This window comes from Oncorhynchus tshawytscha, linkage group LG04 (genome assembly GCF_018296145.1).
Source record: "Oncorhynchus tshawytscha isolate Ot180627B linkage group LG04, Otsh_v2.0, whole genome shotgun sequence".
In the NCBI taxonomy this organism is placed as follows: domain Eukaryota; kingdom Metazoa; phylum Chordata; class Actinopteri; order Salmoniformes; family Salmonidae; genus Oncorhynchus; species Oncorhynchus tshawytscha.
The window spans coordinates 21,613,871-21,635,215 of record NC_056432.1 but is presented as its reverse complement, the minus strand read 5'-3'; the positions used below and the strand labels follow the sequence as shown (position 1 = coordinate 21,635,215).

Sequence of the window (21,345 nt, the reverse complement as noted above, 5' to 3'; positions counted from 1 at the left end):
AACCCCAAATGACTTATGGATGTCATTTTTATGGTAAGTACAGTATGTGAATTAGTTTTTTCAGTGTGTGTGTTGGTTCTATACAGATTAAGGATCTTGATTTCAGCCCTTTTTCTACAGCAGTAAAATAATCCTGCAGCAACAGGAAATTTGAATTATTATGTGGATTATAATTAATTAAGATTTTTGTAGGGGTTGATACGTTTTTCATAAGGGAAAATCGTCTGAAGTTTCAAAGTGGAAATTACAAACTTCAGAAGCCTTTTTGAACCTCAAATACACCGTTTTATATTTCCTGCATTGCAGAACAGTTCTGCAACAGGGTCATCAAATTAAGATGCTACATCTGTTCCTGTTGGGACTTGTACTTTGTTGATCACAGTGGTGTAAAGTACTGAAGTAAAAAATACTTTCGTTTTTTTGGGTGTCTGTACATTACTTTATATTTATATATTTTAAAACTTTTACTTCACTAGTTACCGAAGGAAAATAATGTACTTTTTACTCCATACATTTTACCTGACACCCAAAAGTACTCATTACATTTTGCATGGCTAGCAGGACAGGAAAATGGTCCAATTCACTCACTTATCAAGAGAACACCCCTGGCCATCTCTACTGCCTCTGATCTGGCGGACTCACTAAACACAAATGCTTTGTTTGTAAATTATGTCTGAGTGTTGGCGTGTGCCCCTGGCTATCCATAAAAAAATATATTAAAGAAAATTATGCCGTCGGGTTTGTTTAACATAAGGAATTTGAAATGATTTATACGTTTACTTTCAATACTTAAGTATATTTTAGCAATTACATTGACTTTTGATACTTAAGTACATTTAAAACCAAACACTATTAGACTTCTTCTGCAGTAGTATTTCACTGTGTGACTTTCACTTTTACTTGAGTAATAATCTATTAAAGGTATCTTTACTTTTGCTCAAGTATTACAATTGGGTACTTTTTCCACCACTGGTTGACCATCACTCACTGTCATAGACTGCTCTCTTATCTCTGCTTTCCTAGGGATCTCAGGGTGTCAGAGGGCAGGAGGGCAGGAGAGGTGAGACAGGCCTCCCAGGTCCTCCAGGCCTACCCACCCTCTACCTGTGGAGGAACTCCCAGGAGGATTGGACTGACTTCAGGGTGAGATTCGTTCTGTCTGTCCAGTGTCCACCCATATCACAGCAGCCTGCCTGGGAGTATTATAAAACTTATTGTAACAATGCAGTTTTTGTGTATGTGGTTCAAATCAAATCAAATTGTATTTGTCACATGCGTCGGATACAACAGGTGTAGTAGACCTTACCGTGAAATGCTTACTTACAAGCCCTTAACCAACAATGCAGTTCAAGAAATAAAGTTAATAAAATATTTACTAAATAAACGAAAAATAAAAATAAAACCAATCAAAAAGTAACATAAGAAATGTACATAACAATAACAGCGGGTACCAGTACTGAGTCAATGTGCAGGGGTACAGGTCGGTTGAGGTCATTTGTAAAGTGACTATGCATAGATAATAATCAGCGAGTAGCAGCAGTGTAAAAACAAAGGAGGGGGGGCTTGGGCTTGGGGGTAGAAGCTGTTAAGGAGCCTTATTGGACATAGACTTGGCGCTCCGGTACCGCTTGCCGTGCGGTAGCAGAGAGAACGGTCTATAACTGGGGTGAATGGAGTCTGACATTTTTTCAGGCCTTCCTCTGACACCGCCTATTATATACTGTAGGTCCTGGATGTCAGGAAGCTTGGCCCCAGTGATGTACTGGGCCGTTTGCACTACCCTCTGTAGCGCCTTACGGTCAGATGCCGAGCAGTTGCCATACCAGGCAGTGATGCAACTGGCCAAGACGCTCTCGATGGTGCAGCTGTAGAACTTTTGAGGATCTGAGGACCCATGCCAAATCTTTTCAGTCTCCTAGGGGGGTGTTGTCATGCCTCTTCACAACTGTCTTGGTGTGTTTGGACCAGTATAGTTTGTTGGTGATGTGGACACCAAGGAACTTGAAACTCTCGACCCGCTCCACTTCAGTCCCATCGATGTTAACGGGGGCCTGTTCGGTCCTCCTTTGTCTTGCTCACATTGAAAGAGAGGTTGTTGTCCTGGCACCACACTGCCAGGTCTCTGACCTCCTCCTTGTAGGCTGTCTCATCATTATCGGTGATCAGGCCTACCATTGTTGTGTCGTCAGCAGATTTAATGATGGTGTTGGAGTCGTGCTTGGCCACGCAGTTGTGGGTGAACAGGGAGTACAGGAGGGGACTAAGCATTCACCCCTGAGGGGCCCCGTGATGAGGATCAGCGTGGAAGATGTGTTGTTACCTACACTTACCACCTGGGGGCGGCCCATCAGGAAGACCAGGATCCAGTTGCAGAGGGAGGTGTTTATTCTCAGGGTCCTTAGTTTAGTGATGAGCTTTGAGGGCACTATGCTGTTGAACACAGAGCTGTTGTCAATGAACAGCATTCTCACATAGGTGTTCCTTTTGTCCAGGTGGGAAAGGGCAGCGTGGAGTGCAATTGAGATTGTGTGATCTGTGGATCTGTTGGGGCAGTATGCGAATTGGAGTGGGTCTAAGGTTTCTGGGATGATGGTGTTGATGTGAGTCATGACCAGCCTTTCAAAGTACTTCATGGCTACAGATGTGAGTACCACGGGGCGGTAATCATTTAGGCAGGTTACCTTCGCTTTCTTGGGCTTAGGGACTATGGTGGTCTGTTTGAAATTACAGACTCGGCCAGGGAGAGGTTGAAAATGTCAGTGAATACACTTGCCAGTTGGTCAGCGAATGCTTTGAGTACACGTCCTGGTAATCCATCTGACCCTGTGGCTTTGTGAATGTTGACCTGTTTAAAGTTCTTGCTCACATTGGCTACAGAGAGCGTGATCACACAAATAAACCAAATCATTTTTATTTTGATAAACATTTGGTTTTCAGTGTTTGAATAGTGTGGATTTGACAGTGAAATGCTTTTGTGGGTGATGGAATGTTTGCTCTGTGTCTTTTCCCTACAACATTTATCACTCCAGATTTGACATCTTCTATACAATATTTAGTCGCAAAGGTTCAGTTTGATTACATTATTTACATCAAATAATTCAATGCTTTGTTTCTGGAATTAAGTTGATTGCTGCAATTTTGTAAGTGCATCAACGTGGAAAATAAGTTACTGGAAGTATATTTTAAGGATCAATGAATTTGTGATACAGCATAAAAGTTGTATCTTATAATCATACACACATACACAAGACTAGTATGGATTTAATACACAAGAGCCACCTGTATCTCATATTCAAATGGATACGTTGTATTCAAACTTTACTTTCTCGAGTTGTGTTTATCTCCCACATAAACATCTTGATGTGTGATTAGATTAGGCAAGGGCATATTTTTCCATATGTAATGAAAATGTAAACCTAGGCAGGTTTTTATAGACTCAAGGCCCTCTGTGATCCTTTGGGGGTAAAACCTGCTTCCATTTCAGGGCTGGCTTGTTTAGTCCTTTCCCCCAGTGTTTTCTAGCTACAGCCTTAAAGCCTGTTTGGATGGCCACAGCTGAATGAGACTGAAGCAGGTCTCCAGCTCCATCAGGAACACTCTGATGTAGCTAACTACAGTAATGAGGCTTGATGTGTCAGCGGAGGGAGTATTGTAACTGAAATGGCCAGTAGGATGCAACGGTCAGCCCATCTGCTCTGGATTCCCCCTCTCTCTCCAGTGATTAAAGGCCCTGAGCTGTGTGAATGGTCTACAGTGTTGCTGGCAGCTGGGAGCACACTGGGGGCTCTGACAGCCTATTAACCCCCCACTCACCCTCAGTTTAGCTAGACCAGTCTGTGGAGACCCAGGTTTAGGGGAGGTCCAGGCCTCTCATCCTTTCTGAGCTTCACCTTAACTGGGCATGCAAGGCAAGCCTTCTGCCCTGGGGAGCAGAACCTGAACCGGAGCTCTGGGCCAAGACAAACACTACCCAAGCGGTGGCAGCTAAGGCAGTTTCATATATCCAGCGGCCCTATGTGTAATTCTGTGGGAGTCAGTTGCCTCCAACTTCCCCAGCCCACAGCGTACAGTGACAGCATGCTCTGTGCCAATGCCACATCCCTTATCTACCATCTGAGCAGGCAGAGAGACTGCATGGGGCTCTCAACACTTTGCCCTTATTTAATTTGGCTGCATCTCAATGTAACGACCTTAAGTGTTACAAGAAATTATGGTTGAGATTTAACCTTGAGCAAACAGTTGCGTGTTTCCCTCTCACCAGTATCTGGGTGAAGTAGCTGGCACTTATTCCATATAATGTAATCGGGTTGCAGTAGAACCTGTATGAGCCCAAATCTATCTTGGAGCTTAACACATCTGTTCTCCGTAAAAAAATAACTACATTACTGTCCTGCCATTATATACAGGATAGCAGAGTCTGCATTACAATGTAGTTTTAACACGCTGTTGTTAGCTAGACATGGGGAAGTTGTGCTATTGTCGTAAGACAGGTTTCGTTCCCATGATGTAACTACTCTCCGTCCTATATTATGCCAATGACCTCTGCTTGTTTTTTCCAGCGATCATCCTTCTTCCATTTGCTGCGTGCAGGCTGGCCTGTAAGTATCACAACTCAGTGATGTGTGCCAACTGCACTACAGTGGGTCAAAGATGCTGTGTGTGCCTGAGTGTGTTACTGATGGACCTCTTCCTATTAAATCCTCAGACAGAACAGGGACCTACTGGACTAATAGGGGAAATGGGCAAACCTGGCCTACCAGTGAGTGATATATCCATTTACTGTACACTAATCACAAATAAACTATGGTCATATGCCCTTGCATGAATTTATCAATGCAAAGACATTCATGTAAGTGTAGGTGACGTTGGGCTAATAACTGAAAGGTTGCTGGTTCGAATACCTGAGCCAGGGAGAAAAATCTGTCGATGTTTCACTGTACCTATCCGGTGTATGTGACAATAAAACATGTTTTTATTTTTTTCTGCAGGGCATTCCTGGAGATCCTGGACACAGACGAATGCCAGGACACAGGGGAGACATGGTAATCTTAACAATACAACTAGCAACTTGTTATACAAATGTTCTCCTAGTGGTTAATGCACATTCAAGGCTCAGTATTGTCTACCATCTGAGATCTCCTAGTCTTCTCTGAGGTTTTGTTCTAAGCAGCTAAATGTATGAATCATGCCTGGTGTTATGTCTGTGCCAGGGTTACCCTGGGCCGAAGGGTGTGTCAGGTCGAGGAGGGACCTGGGGCAGAGATGGTCAGCATGGCCTGGATGGACAGCCAGGGCCACCGGGATTGCCTGGGCTTCAGGTAACACCAAAGACATTCACATGATACATTATTTACAGTCAATCTATACATTTTAACTGAGTACAATCAACTCATACAATACAAGATTTGATTAGAATGAAACAAGAAAGAAAGTATGGACCTCTATGACGGTAATGGCATGGCGGTGGTTTCTATTTCAGGGTCCTACAGGCTATAAGGGAGAGAATGCTCCTCCAGGGGAGAGAGGAGATGAGGTGAGAATACCAGTGTAAGGTACACTACATGTCTATATGGCAAAATGCCAGATTAGTGCAGGGAAGTGGCTGTCAAACAAGCACCCTTCTCCAAACTGTGCCTATGGTCAGATCTCACAGTTCATACACTATACCCAGTCAGTGGAAACAACCAGCATAACTGTAGGTCCAGGAGCTTTTCCTGACCACAGAACCTGGAAAACCATCAGACAGGCTCTAGTAATAAGCAGTCATCATCTAGAGTCTGTTAGTTACTGTGATCTATTCCCCTTTTATGATGATGACCGATTCCACATTTGTGTGTGAAGCTGCCTGGATCCCAAACATGCCACCAGTCACCAGCTGGTGGCACTAGGGGACAACACAAACCCCATGGTTATACATGTTGGTTTATAGCAGGGGTCTCCAACCCTGTTCCTGGAGAGCTGGCCTCTTGTAGGTTTTCACTCCAAACCGAGTTGTAACTAAACTGGTTCAGTTTATCAACCAGATAATTATTAGGACTAGGTGTTCTAGATCAGGGTTGGAGAGAAAACCTACAGGACGGTGGCTCTCCAGGAAAAGGGCTGGAGAGCCTTGGTTTATAGTAACATCACTGGCACATCTCCTGTGTCTCTCTCCTCACTGAACTACAGGGTTTCACTGGCAAGACAGGTCCATGTGGAGACAGAGGGATGACTGGAGAGAAGGTAACTTTTTAAATATCAAAATTGCTACTCTTTAAACCTTTTTTATTCTCAAAGTGGAAGTAGGCTGATGTTGTTCTGCACATGTCCACAAAGTGTTATTGCACTGCTCTCTAGTGGATGGAAACATCAATGGCTGCTTTGCTCAACACCAGACCTGGTTTCTTTTCAACTCATCCAAGCCTGTTTGGAACATGCTTGTATTTCTTTGCACTTTCACTATCAAAGGCACACTTAGAATATTTGTATATATTATATTAAATATATGAATTCACTTTTCACGATCATGATCATCTGTAGCCTATGCTTATTAATGTAGTTTTCCCCAAGTGTAGACATATTTCTTGCTATGTTCTCCAGGGTTCTAAAGGAGAGCCAGGGGAACCAGGTTCTGTTGGCCCACTTGTGAGTAGAACACATTTATCCTCTGGCCCTAATTCAGCTCTCAAATTCTGATAAATGCTGATGTTTTGACTGTACTGTGGGTAATACAGATGTGGTTTATTAAGCTTGTGCATCATACAATAACTGTTTTAATTTCAGGGGCCGGTTGGTAAAAGAGGAGTCCAAGGGTTTTCAGGGTCACTTGGGCCTCAGGTAAGACTTTGAATAACAATCAATAATCCTAATGGAACACAACTGTGTTACAATACATGCAGCCACACTATTTGATGGTGGGGTGTTCTAGATCAGTGGTTTCCAACTCCAGTCCTCCAGTACCCTCAACAGCACACATGTTTGTTGTTGCTCTGAACAAAAAACAACTGGTGCAGGTGTCCCTATCTCTTCTGTTTTTCAGGGTGATTCTGGGTATGATGGCGCCCAAGGTCCAATTGGGCCAATGGTGAGTGTAGGAGTATCATGCAAGCTCTTACGGTTACTATCACATCTACCTACTTTACTGCTGCAGTCAGAACACACTTGACAAATCAGTGCAGACGTACCACTTGCACAGGAAAACAATGGACGTTGTTTTTTTGTGTTTGCCTATTCACATATGTACTGTATGTGCCCAAACAGGGGGCTCCAGGTGTTACTGGTATGATTGGAGCACAGGGGGTGAACGGCTCAAGGGTCAGTATACTGTATTTACCAATGCACAGTGGGCAGTGGATTGATGATTGATTGGCACAGACCAGAATTGTGTAGCTGGTCTGCCCTCAAAATGGAGATTCAAGGTTTCTATTTCATTCAGGAGTGGGTAGATCGACAAACATTTTGGCCTAAGCCTTCAACAGTGTCATCCTCCTAAGGTGAGATTCTTTAGTGTGAGCTCATTAAAGGTAATGACCAACAGGTGTGTTCATGTGTGCTCTCCTGGAACAGACACACATTTTTTATTTTACCAGTCAAGTCCATTAAGCTCAAATTCTTATTTTCAATGACAGCCTTATTCAGGGGCAGAACAACAGATTTTTACCTTGTCAGCTCAGGGATTTGAACTTGCAACCTCTCAATTACTAGTCCAACGCTCTAAACACTAGGCTACCTGCCGCCCCTCAATAAGGCATCTCAATATACAATACATAATCTAGTATTGAAACAAGTAACTTTCTTTAATGCATTGGAAAAACAATGTCTATAAAAAGTTACAGGAAAATAGGAATTAACATTAGAAGCTAGGTTCAGAACACCCCTGCAACAAGCAGCCTAGTCACAAAAAAAGGCACCAAATCCAACTCCACATTAAGTCCACCTGGGTATAGTGTGCGTAATGTGAAAATCCAAAAGGACTCTCTCTGCAGGAAAGTTCTTTCAATATTGCCACCTCTACATGTAGCCCAAACCTTTTCTATACCAATACACTGTCAGTTCTATGGCCCACTTCCATAAAATGTCTGGCAACAGGAGAGTGCGGACCAGCTACACAATTTTGGAATTCTATTGCATTTTGGTCGACGCACCTGAGCGCAGTGCTCACAACAACTTTGATTGACATAGACTGCATGGTATTTCATGTTATTTGACAATTAATGAAAAACAGCCATGTACAGTAACAGTCATCCTGTGTAAGGGTTTGTCCTTCTGCTGTGTTCCTCACAGGGAGAAGCAGGGCCAGATGGACCAGTTGGCCGTAAAGGGTCTCCAGTATGTGTCTTTGTTATATTCCTGTCATCGAGACTTCCTTTTTTCTTTCAGATATTTGTTCAAACTGAACTGTCATTCTTCTGTGTATTGTTTTTCTCATAGGGTCCCATAGGATTGTCAGGACAGAGAGGCTCTCCTGCACTTCGAGGAATCCAAGTAAGCAGGGGAGGACTTGGCCCCCACACCAGACAATTTTAGTCCTTGAGGCCCACATTATTAGACAGATAAAGATAATTTTGCGCAAAGATAAAACTAGTTATAAAGGCCCACTAGACTAAACATTTGTGATGGAAAAATAAAAATATCACAATATTATTTGTTGACGATATTATATTGATATTTGACTCCAAGTATACATTTGTAAAAAAAAAAAAAAAAAAAAAAAAAAAAAAAGGTATATATATTTGCTTCTGTTGGTAGCAATAGCTAGCGCCAGTCGGCTGTACCTACGCCAAAATTCCAGTATTTCAAAAGCTTGTTCTCCATTGTCTTTTCGCACTAAACACAAATATAAACTCAACATGTAAAGTGTTGGTCCCATGTTTCATGAGCTGACATAAAAGATCCCAGACATTTTCCACACACACAAAAAGCTTATTTCTCTCAAAGTTTGTGCACACATGTGTTTACATCCCTGTTAGTGAGCATTTCTCCTTTGCCAAGATATTCCATCCACCTGACAGGTGTGGAATATTATATCACAACACAATGCTACAGATGTCTCAAGTTTTGAGGGAGCATGCAATGGCATGCTTACTGCAGGAATGTCCACCAGAGCTGTTGCTGCCAGAGAATGTAATGTTAATTTCTCTACCATAATCTGCCTCCAACGTAGTTTTTGAGAATTTGGCAGTATGTCCAACCAGCCACACAACTGCAGACCACATGTATGGCATCGTGTGGGAGAGCGGTTTGCTGATGTCAACATTGTGAAAAGAGTGCCCCATGGTGGCGGTGGGGTTATGGTATGGGCATAAGCTATGGACAATGAACACGATTGCACTTTTTTTTCTCCTCTTTTTTTTCTGAATTTTACCCTCTTTTTCTCCCCAATTTCATGGTTACCAATTGTTAGTAGTTACTATCTTGTCTCATTGCTACAACAGGCTCGGGAGAGACGAAGGTCGAAAGCCATGCGTCCTCCAAAATACAACCCAACCAAGCCGCACTGCTTCTTAACACAGCGCGCATCCAAACCGGAAGCCAGCCGCACCTCCCTAACCAGGACGACGTTAGGCCAATTGTGCGTCGCCCCATGGACCTCCCGGTCGCGGCCGGCTGCGACAGAGCCTGGGCTCGAACCCAGAGTCTCAGCACAGCTAGCACTGCGTCACCCGGGAGGCCTCACAATTGCACTTTATCCATTGTAGTTTGAGTGCACAGAGATACCGTGACAAGATTCTGAGGCCCATTGTTGTGCCATTTATCCGCCGTCATCTCATGTTTCAGCATGATAATGCATGGCCCCATGTCACAAGGGTCTGTACACAATTCCTAGAAGCTGAAAATGTACCAGTTCTTCCAATGTCACACCTTGAGCATATTTGAGATGCTCTGGATCGACGTGTATGACAGCGTGTTCCAGTTCCCACCAATATCCAGAAACTTTGTACAGCCATTGAAGAGGTGTGGGACAACATTCCACAGGCCACAATCAACAGCCTGATCAACTCTATGTGAGGGAGAACTGTCACGCTGCATGTGGCAAATGGTGGTCACACCAGATACTGACTGGTTTTCTGATCCATGCCCCTACCTTTTTTAAAGGTATCTGGGACCAACAGATACACATTTGTATTCCCAGTCATGTAAAATCCATAGATTAGGGACAAATCTATTTGATTTGATTTCCTTATATGAACTATGACTCAGTAAAAAAATTAATTGGTTGCATGTTGCGTTTATATTTTTGTTCAGTATAAATAGTGAGCCAACATATTTTTCGCAATACATATTGTATCGGCACCTAAGTATTGTGATATTATCATATTATGAGGTCCCTGGCAAATCCCAGGTCTACTAAAAATGGACCAGCCCATTTGTCATTTGCCCGAAATTCCAGATGGCCAGTCCGCCACTGCAAGTAAGACATGCCAGCTAATTTGCACAGCAAATACACAGGCTCTGTGGTTATAATATTCACTTGATCCTTATGCGTTTTGATATACTGTGGCAGCAAAATTGGTGAAATTATATGATTATAGATACTCATTTTCAGTTCATACAATAATAGCACTGGTGGAAATCTCAATGTTCTTGCCAGCTACAGTAGATCTAAGAGATTACTTGTTTTCCTGGTATTCTCTCAGTAAATGTCCAGTTGAGTTTGGGACTACCTGTTTAGTTTTTGGCATGGCCTAGTCCTAATGACTGCTCCTGCACACCAACCGCTGGCTCCTGGCAAGCAGAGCAGACAATGGGGCTCTCCCTGAAGCCTAGTAAGACAGTGGTGTAGATGTGAAAACCTACTTTTTAAATATCCATCTCCTGGCTAGTCTCAGTCTAGTGAAATATTAGCCATATCCAGATGGCCTCATAACCATGTGATTCAGATCCTGGCACAGGCCGTATAATCATATTGTTCATTATTGCAATCATACTGTATGATGACTTATATGTACTTTATGACCTATTAATAAACAGGCTCTGACATACACAATGTGTATGCATACAACTGGTCTACTTGCAACATTTTATTTTTCTGAAGTATTGAATGTTCTCATTTATTTTGTTGTCAGGGACATCCAGGGATGTATGGTCTTCCAGGTCAAAAAGGTGACATAGTAAGTTTAGTCACGTTCATCTTCTGTTTAATAAAATTCATCTCTTGTCAAAACCCACATAGGCCCAGTCATAAATCAACCCCTGCCTCTATCCCCTAGACACTTGCTGATGGCACCTGGTAAGAGTTGGTTTAGTCTATTTGATTATGTTTGTCTATTTCTGATTCTCTAAAGGGTGAAGTCGGGCCAATGGGCATGAAGGGTTTACCAGGCCTTGAAGGGCCCGTGGTGAGTTCTTTGTGGATGAGCTGCACATTACTCTACATTTTTATTTGGATAGACATGTGGCTGCAAACACGTTTTGGGATAAAACATAAACAGCATTCTGCATGGCATAATCAACATGCCAACATAGACTATTGTGAAAACTGATTCTAAAAGCTGTTTTAAAACTGGGTCATCAGAATAAAAAAGGTTTATTCGCCAGCTTTGTTGTTTGACTTATGGCCTCGCTGCAGCAATAAAGTTCTTTAAAATCACAAATCTCCATGTGTCTTGCATCTCAGAGCTGACTCTGGCTTTTATACAGAAACATATGAGTTGACTTCTCACTCATTTTACAACTCTGCCAGCTGGTATTTCACTCACATGTTTTAGCTCCTGGTTTTAGTTCAAGCTCTAAAACAACAGAAATGGAAAACATATTTTGGATATGGCAATCTGTTTTACAGGGGATTCCTTATTGAGATGAGGGCATACCTATATTTACTCTTAACATAGTATATAGTAAAAGGGTCCCCATTTAATCTCACCAAACAATGGGCCTGACATCCGATTTCGCTAGATACCCTGGGATACACTGTAGTGTAGAGAATCTAAAGCATCTGTGTGACTTTATGAGTTAAACAAATCCACGTCACTGTCTCTCTACCTCCTCTCCTCTCTCTGACGAAGTATCTGTCTGTCTTTTAGGGGACTGCTGGAATTCTAGGTCTGAAGGCGGCTCCAGGTGGCACAGTAAGATGTATATAATTATTCTCTTGTTTATTAAACAGGAGTGACATCTTTAGAGAGGAGTGAGGCTCTGTTCTATGAATCCTATCTGAGCAGATCTGACTTTTCCTATAGGGCTTCAGAGGACTAGATGGAGACAAAGGAGATGCTGGACCCAAAGGAGACAGGGTAGAGACTTGATTATGGGTTTGGATGCAGTAGTACAAGAATCATGACTATCACAAAGGCCATGTTCATGAAGATCTCATTAAAATAAAAATGGTTGTGAAAACCTTCATATTATATGGTGTTTTGATACCATTAGTATTTTTTTCCTCAGGGTTCTGTTGGTGCATCAGGGATCCTAGGCCGTCAGGGTGAGAGGGGTCAGAGTGGCCTCTCAGGCCTTCCTGGTGTCAGAGGTCAAGCTGGCCCCCAAGGCATTCCGGTAAACATCAGGATGACACCTGCTATTCACAGCCTTTATTACTGTAACATACATTAATAACACTCCTCATCTTCCTACTGTACCTCTTCTGCTGTTACATACTGATACATGATTCATGTAAAATGTATGAAGGATTATGTTGGATACCTGTAGTTTGTGTTTCTGAAATGGCACGGCTCATTTGAACCTTTGATGAGAGGGCTCTGATCCCTTTCTCTCCCATGCAGGGTGAAGATGGAGAGGTCGGCCTCCAAGGAGTGGTTGGAAAGGAGGGGTCAAAGGTCCGCAGAGTTTATCACTGTCTGGTGGAGTGATTACAACAAACTAGACTTAGACTTAGAATTACTTTATTTTTCCTGAGGGAACTTCATGTCCTGAGGGAACAACTAGAGCTCTTCTGTTAGACCTCTCCTTTGTTCTAGTCTACATGCAGCTGCATTCAATGAGCCAATATTGAATGGCCAGCTTCCCAAAGATGTCAAAGTCTTATAACCTGAGTTTCAATACAATACAATATAATACTGACAGTTATGAGTTATGTCATGCCATATTCTTGTATCACATGCCATAATACAGACTCAAAATCTTAATTTTGAATGTCTCTCTTTGTTTCCACCTAAGGGCCACAGGGGAACTCCAGGCCATAATGGGAAATCAGGACCTAAAGGACCCAGGGTAACTGTCTCCTCAAATACAGTGTTTCCCAACTCCAGTCCTCGAGTACCCCTAATAGTAATCATTTTAGTTGTAGCCCCTGATAAAGTCACCTGATTCTACTCATTGAGGGCTCAATGATTAGTTGACAAGTTGAATGAGGTATGCTTGTTCGGGGCTACAACAGAAATGTGGGGTACTGGAGGACTGGAGTTTGGAAACACTGCTGTAATAGATCATCTTTGTAGATACATTACTATACCCTCTGCTGGAAGATGTTGTTGGGACTGGGGGAATAATCACATTCTCCCTCTGATATCTTCTATTTCCAGGGTCGTACTGGACAGCCTGGTCTTTTTGGTATACCTGGAATCCTGGTAAGAGAACAGTATTCATTCTCAAATGAGTATTACTTGACAGACAATCCTTGATGGATAATGTAGCTATAGTAACAATCAGCTGTCCTTGTTGTGTGTGGTATGTATGCCAGACGTGTTTGTGTCTATGTCTGTGTGTTATGTTGCAGGGTTTTAGAGGCCTGATTGGGACTGAGGGTGCAGAAGGAAAGCCTGGTACACAGGTTCCCATTTTATAACTTTTAATTTTTTTAAATATCACTTATTAGAATTTTCTACTGACTCCTTTTTGTCTACTGTGCATTGTCAATGCAGTTCCTTGAACAGGTACTAACCCAGCGGTTTCAATCATTATTGATAAGTAGGTTTCAGGATAAGTTCTGTGTACAGATAGATAGATAGATAGATAGATAGATAGATAGATAGATAGATAGATAGATAGATAGATAGATAGATAGATAGATAGATAGATAGATAGATAGATAGATAGATAGATAGATAGATAGATAGATAGATAGATAGATAGATAGATAGATAGATAGATAGATAGATAGATAGATAGATAGATAGATAGATAGATAGATAGATAGATAGATAGATAGATAGATAGATAGATAGATAGATAGATAGATAGATAGATAGATAGATAGATAGATAGATAGATAGATAGATAGATAGATAGTAGGATCTTAATTTGTTCATTCTTTTGTTGCAGAGAACTTTCCTGCACAACAGAAAATGCAAAATTGTAGTGTCTTTGAGTTTTAAAATGTCCACTTTCAAATGTCAGACTTGATTTGCCCCTACAAAAATGTCCATTAATTATAATCCACATAATTCAAATTTCCCTTTGCTGCAGGATTATTTTCCTGCTGTAGAAAACTAACTAAAATTAAGATCCTACATCTGTACAGAAAATAAATGTATGGCATGATAAAAACAATATGTGTAATGTTTGTGTTGTTGTGTGTGATTGTAGGGTGAGCTTGGTTCTGCTGGTATTCCTGGAACTAAAGGACACAGAGTGAGTCAAACCCCTTTAACCAATCAGCTCTAAACAAGTAAAAGTCAACAGTGAAAAGAAAAGAAACACAAATGGCTCAATCATTGCTGAACTCTCATAAACCATAGCAATAAAGAGAGGTATGATTGGTTGTTTTTCAGATGATCCTCCTTAGACACAGATATAACAGCTTGCCTGTGGGCCTGTGGTGGCTATTGCTGTCCCAGCTCTCCTGTTTATATGACCACCTACATGTCAGACAAATAAGACTAGATAGTTTACCAGTAAAGAGGTTTACAAGGCCCTGATCATCCCCAGGGGTTTGTAGGCTCAGTCAGTCAGTGTCTTTGTAAGACACATTCAGCATGGCACAGCCAGGGATGATCTGAGGTCCTCAACACTGCTTTGTAAAGTCTTGATACGTGATGCTGGTAGGGCACATTGAATTAGGGTATACATTGTTGCTACAGTACATGGTCGTATATTCACGAGTCAATGTGTGTTTAACCTCTCTGTCATAAATCCAGGGATTTTCAGGTCTGGGGGGAGCACCAGGACGAGCAGGTCCCCCAGGTGCTCAGGTATGTCCAACAATAAATGTCGCTCACCTATCATTGCTGGACCTGCACATTCTGTCACCCTCCTCAACCTACCCATTCTTACCCTTTATGTTTATATCTATTTCATGATTTCAACAGGGTCCTCCAGGAAAGTCTGGACAAGACGTCAGTCCTGGGCCACCTGGTGATAGGGTGAGTACTGTAGGCCAAGAGCCTCTGTCACAAACCAAAATATTACCGACATTTCTCGTTAATGAGTCTCTCTGTTCTCTAGGGCTTCACAGGGAAAGATGGCGTGGAGGGTCGCCAGGGGCCAGTGGGCATGTATGTAAGTGTTGCCTGTCCAACCCCAACAAGGTGTTAGAGTGGGCTAGTGGCCATAACCAGTCTACATTTAATTTATCTTAATGTGTTTAGAAAAGTATTTTTATAATCCCGCTGTGAGAGTTCATGCTCTGTAGGTGTTACTGTAATCTGTTCTTTTTTCTAAGAAAAGTGTCAAAGATAGATGTTTAAACCAATTATTATCATCTTAGTGCAGTGGTACCTACTACTGCCAACAACCAACTTTGTGTGGAACAACCAACTGTAACCGTAACTGTGGAAACCCATTCCTTGTACAGGGCTACCCAGGAGCAGTGGGTTTAACTGGGAGACCTGGTCATTTTGGAGAGAGGGTAAGAAAATACCCCATACAGTTCTACCACATGTTAGTGTTAGTATAGTTGTTGATTTCATTGAATGCCACCTGTCTGTCTGTCTAACCTCAGGGGGAACTTGGTGTGAGAGGTCCCGCTGGTATCCCTGGGAAGAGTGGACCACCAGTGAGTACACTGTACTGACACTCACATTATGGAAAGAATAGTGTAAACTAATATTGGTGGAAATATTACACATTGATACCTTTTATTACCACGTTACCACGTTGATGTTTTTAATCTGTCCTATAGGGGTTAAAGGGATCTCATGGAGAGAGAGGGCCGGCTGGACCTCAGGTAAGGAAGCTCACTCTTTAAGACCATTTGACTAATACAGACTAGCTTTAGACACACTGGAAGAGGTTTCCCCCTGGGGTTACAGCCTGACTCTGCCATGATGTTTTTCTGGTTTATCCACCTCAGGGTCGTCAAGGAGACAATGGACTCAATGGCATACAGGGGTCACCAGTGAGTAGCACTTTTAAATCATGTCCTTGTCCTCTTGTTTGGTTAGATGGCACTTTGATGATTTGGTCATTTTGTTTTCTAGAGACAGATTAAGTTATGAGGTCCATGGTTGGCTGATGTGAATGTACCATGGTCCATATTTGTCTTCTGGTTGAATCAGAAGATAATAAAAAAATATGTTTTTATTGTTACATACATCGGATAGGTGCAATGCAATGTGTTTTTTACAGGGGCAGCCCTGGAGCAAATTAAGGTTAAGTGCCTTGCTCAAGGGCACTGGTATTTGAATCAGTGACATTTTGTTTACTGGCCCAAAGCTTTAACCGCTATGTACCTGGTTTTAGGGTCCTCCAGGCCTACCAGGGCCAGAGGGCAAGACAGGAAAGCCAGGCCCCCCAGGAAGCCAGGGGCCTCTAGGGCCTCAGTTGCTAGCCGGACCCACCGGGTTTCCAGTGAGTGGGTACTTTTCATCTTTCTCATTGTTTAATTCCAATAAAAAAAATGTCATCAGAGGCCTATCTGTATATTGGTATTATATTAGTATATTATATTATTTTTGTATTATTATATATTCTGTTGATTAAATATTTGAATGAACATTACAGATATTAACATGTATTATCAATACATGTATAGTCACTCTTGAGTCTGATAATGTATTTTATCTACTGTATCCAGGGCACTCCTGGGATAGATGGAGTAATGGGGCAGGTTGGAGAAAATGGAGTGCAGGTGAGTTCAATGCCAGCCCTAGCTCTTGTCTTTTTCTATTTTCCAATGATAGATTGAAAGGAATAAAGCATGAATCATGACAGTCAGTAATGCATTGAGTGATGTACTGTACTGTTGTGTCTGTTTAGGGAGCAGCAGGGCCTGTTGGGGACAGTGGGCCATCTGGACTGGATGGACAGCAGGTGTGTGTCTGTTCTTAGACAGTCGTATACCAATCCACCTCCATTAGGACTGATGTTGTGGTTTTTGCTATTTCTTGTTTTCATTGTGTAAAGTGTGGTATATCATACAATACCTTTGCAATAGTGCTATCATGGCTGACATTGATGACCCTGTACTGTATTCTCCTGCCTCCCAGGGTCCCCCAGGAACAGTTGGTGAGGAGGGGCCATCTGGCAGGAAGGGGGAACCGGTCAGTGACATCATCACAATAGGATTTCCTCCCTTTTTCAGTAGTTCAGTTCAAATGTGTTAATTAGATCGCTCACTACTCTATCCCCACCTCTCTGACCCCATCTATGTTGCTGTGAGACAGGGAGCTCCAGGTCCCTTTGGAAAGGCAGGGCTGAATGGACTACAGGGAGAGCCAGGGCCACAGGGCTCCCAGGGGATGCAGGGTGAGCCTGGGCCAAGGGGCAAAGAGGTCAGTTGTATTACCCTTTCTACCAAGCTCATCTACAGACACAGGCTGCCATCATTATCAGCTTGGGATGTGGTTTCATGGTTTTCTGTGATTGTCTGTTGCAGGGAGAGATGGGAGGTTTCGGCAACAGAGGATATCCTGGTCCTAAAGGACAAAAGGTAATGGAATTAACAGGATAAATAAGGCCTACTTAACGACTAGCAATCCCGTATCCGGGAGCGTAATCATAGCCTCAAGCGCATTACCATAACGTAACTTTTCCTATTCATGAAAATCGCAAATTAAATGAAATAAATATATTCAAACACAAGCTTAGCCTTTTGTTAACAACACTGTCATCTCAGATTTTCAAAATATGCATTACAGCCAACGCTAGACAAGCATTTGTGTAAGTTTATCATGGCATAATGCTATGCTAGGCTCTGCTGGCAGCAGGCAACATTTTCACGAAAATAAGAAAAGCAACCAAATTAAATAATTTACCTTTGAAGAACTTCAGATGCTTTCACTCAGGAGACTCCCAGTTAGATAGCAAATGTTCCTTTTTTCCAAAAATAATATTTTTGTAGGCGAAAAAGCTCCCGTTTGTTCATCCTGCTTGGCTGAGAAATCGACCGAAAAATACTTCAACTATAACGCTGAACTTTTTTCCAAATTTGCTCCATAATATCGACAGAAACACGGCAAACGTTGTTTAGGATCCATCCTCAAGGTGTTTTTAACATATGTATTCGATAATATATCCGTCGAGGCAATTGGTTTCTCATAAGAAGCGATTGGAAAAATGGCTACCTCAGTATTTTACGCAAGATTTTCTCCGGGAGACACCATGTGACCACTCGCTATATATGGTCCCTTACAGCCATTCTCCAATGGAAATGCCTAAAAAGACATCACAATGCTGTTGACACCTTGGGGAATGCGTGGAAAACGTAAGCTCATTCGTAGCTCATTCACAGCCATATAAGGAGTCATTGGCATGAGGCGGTTTTAAAAAATGCGGCACTTCCTGATTGGATTTTTATCTGGGTTTCGCCTGTAACATCCGTTATGTGGCATTCACAGACAATACCTTTGCAGTTTTGGAAACGTCAGAGTGTTTTCTTTCCAAAGCTGTCATAGTCGAGCATCTTTTCGTGACAAAATATCTTGTATAAACGGGAACGTTTTTCATCAAAAAATTAAAATAGCGCCCCCTATATCCAAGAGGTTATATGCTTTATGTGTGGTTCTATATGTATGATACAATGCCTGTTAAGATTTTCAGAAGTCTTTGAAAAATGTTTTCTTGCTCCTCTGCCATACAAATCCCAATCGGATACTTTCCATATTGTTGTTTTTCCTCTCCAGGGGGACATAGGACCTCGTGGATTTTCTTGGTCGGAGGGGCCCTCAGGAGCTCTTGGGGACAATGGGAAAAGAGGAGTGAAGGGAGAGAAGGGCTACGTAGGACTACGAGTGAGTGACTGATAAGGTGTATTCTATACTAATGTTTGATGGTTTAATAGAGGTGATGTGTGTGACATGTAGATTTGGCGCTTCAACAGTGTCCTGTTTCTGTTCATCAGGGCCAGGTGGGGTTGATGGGGGAAGCTGGACCATCAGGCTTGTCTGGACTGGAAGTAGGTTTGAAGTAGACTGGAGTGTATTGATAGTTCGAACATCTGTTATTACTCAGTAATGGCAATGTCTCTAATGGCATTGTCAAATACTCTGCCTCACAACCTGTTATTGTTCCAGGGTGTTCCAGGACCTTTTGGACTAGCTGGGGCTGATGGACCACAAGGGCAGAAGGTACAGTATGATGTTGAAATTCTCTAATCACGATCGGGACAATGATGCCATATAGCTGTACCGTAACATGGAGTTGTAATTTCTCTAGGGGGACAAAGGCCCTTATGGTATGGCTGGGAACCCTGGAAACTCAGGCCTTAAGGTATGTATTGCCAGCAAAATTGTTGTTCGTTTTCATGTATGAATTATAGAGAGTAATGTAACTGTAGGCTTGATTGGTTTTATTGAGCTGTTGTCTTCTAATGACAGGGGATGTCAGGCATCAGTGGAGTGAATGGTGACATGGGGAAACATGGACCAAAGGTACCTAGTATCCAAATCATCTGCCAATTTATATTGATAAGATTGTAATTCAAACCATATGCACAGCAATTGCATGGTCAATTTCTGTCATAATTCAATTTTGTTGGTTTATTGTAGGGAGTGCGGGGAGGCATGGGGAGACAGGGAGAGATTGGTCCAAAGGGTTTCCCCGGACTTAAGGGGCCCAAAGATGAGCCTGGAGATAAAGGAGAACCAGGAGATCAGGTGAGGCTGATTGATATCTTTCTTTCTAGAGAACATCTAAATTGTTCATTAAGATGACGGTCTGAATGTCTCTGTCGGGTCCAGGGTCCAGAGGGTCTTCCAGGCGACAGGGGGCCCCAAGCATCTCCTGGATTGAAGGTAGGAACATAGACACATGTGAACTGTGGTGTTGATATGTCTTTGGCAACATGACATAAGTTAGTAAACATTTTGGTTGATGTTTTTTTTTTACTCATCCCTACTCTTAGGGTTTGCCTGGTGAGGTGGGGCCTCAGGGAACTGTTGGCCCACCAGGACCTTTGGTAAGTGCTACAATAACGTTGTAGACCTAATATATACAAATGAAACACACATATTCCAACATCTTCACCAGAAATAAATGTCTACTGATGACGTTTTAGGATAAGTCAACATTACCTTTTTGCTCTTCAGGGACCAAAAGGTCAAACAGGCCCTGAGGGGAGACTAGGCCAGAAAGGTCAAAAGGTCAGGTTAAGCTTCACCTTTCACCTGTCTTTACATCTACATATATAGTATTTAGCACTCTGTCCCATTCTGACATCCTACCTGTATCAAAGGCCATATCATAATGTCCACTTAGTGTAGTATGTGATTGTAGGTATTTCTTTTTGTCAGGGGTATGATGGTCGAAATGGGTATCCAGGAAAGACCGGACACATTGGAAGGAGGGTGAGAATTACACCATTGCTTATTCAGTCTCTTTTTCATATGTTAAAAATGTATCGTTCCAACTAATATGGATCTTGATTCTTCATTTGATTCTAAAAGCTGTTTTTGTTTCCATGTAAGGGGAATAGAGGAAAAACTGGAAGCAAAGGCTTAGGTGGAGAGAGAGGAGAAAAGGTCAGTAATCACTATTGACCGTGAGAAACTCTGGCCCGATTTTGCATTCGCCATAACATACAGTATAATGTTTCTTCACCTTGATAATATTTTGCAGTGGTGAGAGTTTGTGTAAGGTCAATGGGGCATCAGATTTTAATCAGGATTTGACCTTTCTTTGGCCTACAGGGAAAGAGGAGAGATTTTGGTTCAACCGGGCCTCCAGGAAGACAAGGGCCTTACGTAAGTTATTTGATCTGTTTTGGAAAGGCTGTGTGCACTTTTCAATGCCAGGAGGATTAGCTGTATAACTCAATCACTGGGTCCCCAAAACTCAGAAAATAACGTCCCTTGTTTTTCTCAAAGGGGACAAATGGCTTACAAGGAGAGAAGGGTCTAATGGGTGGACCAGGTATAGAGGTAAGACCTTGACTGAAGCCTCAACAGGATTATGATATGATTGAAGAAGTACAGCACTTTGAGCTCATTTTATGTGACACTAATATATTTCCCCTAAACTTACAGGGAGAGAAGGGGAAGATGGGATTAACAGGTCCTCCTGGAGGTCAGGGGTTGAAGGTACTTTTGAGCTCAT

At 42.3% G+C, this 21,345-nt stretch overlaps 1 protein-coding gene across 1 annotated transcript in view; it reads left to right on the top strand.

Moving 5' to 3' along the window:
• Positions 1-21,345, top strand: part of si:dkey-61l1.4 (collagen alpha-1(I) chain) — a 65,971-nt gene that overhangs the window by 38,892 nt on the left and 5,734 nt on the right. Inside the window, exons 9-58 of the mRNA XM_042321266.1 lie at positions 1,024-1,143; positions 4,560-4,598; positions 4,706-4,759; positions 4,989-5,042; positions 5,211-5,318; positions 5,480-5,533; positions 6,169-6,222; positions 6,580-6,624; positions 6,763-6,816; positions 7,019-7,063; positions 7,240-7,293; positions 8,263-8,307; positions 8,410-8,463; positions 11,046-11,090; positions 11,265-11,318; positions 12,003-12,047; positions 12,159-12,212; positions 12,364-12,471; positions 12,699-12,752; positions 13,093-13,146; positions 13,458-13,502; positions 13,652-13,705; positions 14,461-14,505; positions 15,012-15,065; positions 15,183-15,236; positions 15,319-15,372; positions 15,668-15,721; positions 15,815-15,868; positions 15,995-16,039; positions 16,166-16,210; positions 16,555-16,662; positions 16,889-16,942; positions 17,071-17,124; positions 17,301-17,354; positions 17,478-17,585; positions 17,690-17,743; positions 18,936-19,043; positions 19,154-19,207; positions 19,326-19,379; positions 19,468-19,521; positions 19,629-19,682; positions 19,800-19,907; positions 19,992-20,045; positions 20,156-20,209; positions 20,340-20,393; positions 20,544-20,597; positions 20,718-20,771; positions 20,940-20,993; positions 21,117-21,170; positions 21,276-21,329. Of these exons, the coding sequence (XP_042177200.1) occupies positions 1,024-1,143; positions 4,560-4,598; positions 4,706-4,759; positions 4,989-5,042; positions 5,211-5,318; positions 5,480-5,533; positions 6,169-6,222; positions 6,580-6,624; positions 6,763-6,816; positions 7,019-7,063; positions 7,240-7,293; positions 8,263-8,307; positions 8,410-8,463; positions 11,046-11,090; positions 11,265-11,318; positions 12,003-12,047; positions 12,159-12,212; positions 12,364-12,471; positions 12,699-12,752; positions 13,093-13,146; positions 13,458-13,502; positions 13,652-13,705; positions 14,461-14,505; positions 15,012-15,065; positions 15,183-15,236; positions 15,319-15,372; positions 15,668-15,721; positions 15,815-15,868; positions 15,995-16,039; positions 16,166-16,210; positions 16,555-16,662; positions 16,889-16,942; positions 17,071-17,124; positions 17,301-17,354; positions 17,478-17,585; positions 17,690-17,743; positions 18,936-19,043; positions 19,154-19,207; positions 19,326-19,379; positions 19,468-19,521; positions 19,629-19,682; positions 19,800-19,907; positions 19,992-20,045; positions 20,156-20,209; positions 20,340-20,393; positions 20,544-20,597; positions 20,718-20,771; positions 20,940-20,993; positions 21,117-21,170; positions 21,276-21,329 (2,994 nt within the window). The remainder of the gene's footprint in view (positions 1-1,023; positions 1,144-4,559; positions 4,599-4,705; positions 4,760-4,988; positions 5,043-5,210; positions 5,319-5,479; positions 5,534-6,168; positions 6,223-6,579; positions 6,625-6,762; positions 6,817-7,018; positions 7,064-7,239; positions 7,294-8,262; positions 8,308-8,409; positions 8,464-11,045; positions 11,091-11,264; positions 11,319-12,002; positions 12,048-12,158; positions 12,213-12,363; positions 12,472-12,698; positions 12,753-13,092; positions 13,147-13,457; positions 13,503-13,651; positions 13,706-14,460; positions 14,506-15,011; positions 15,066-15,182; positions 15,237-15,318; positions 15,373-15,667; positions 15,722-15,814; positions 15,869-15,994; positions 16,040-16,165; positions 16,211-16,554; positions 16,663-16,888; positions 16,943-17,070; positions 17,125-17,300; positions 17,355-17,477; positions 17,586-17,689; positions 17,744-18,935; positions 19,044-19,153; positions 19,208-19,325; positions 19,380-19,467; positions 19,522-19,628; positions 19,683-19,799; positions 19,908-19,991; positions 20,046-20,155; positions 20,210-20,339; positions 20,394-20,543; positions 20,598-20,717; positions 20,772-20,939; positions 20,994-21,116; positions 21,171-21,275; positions 21,330-21,345) is intronic.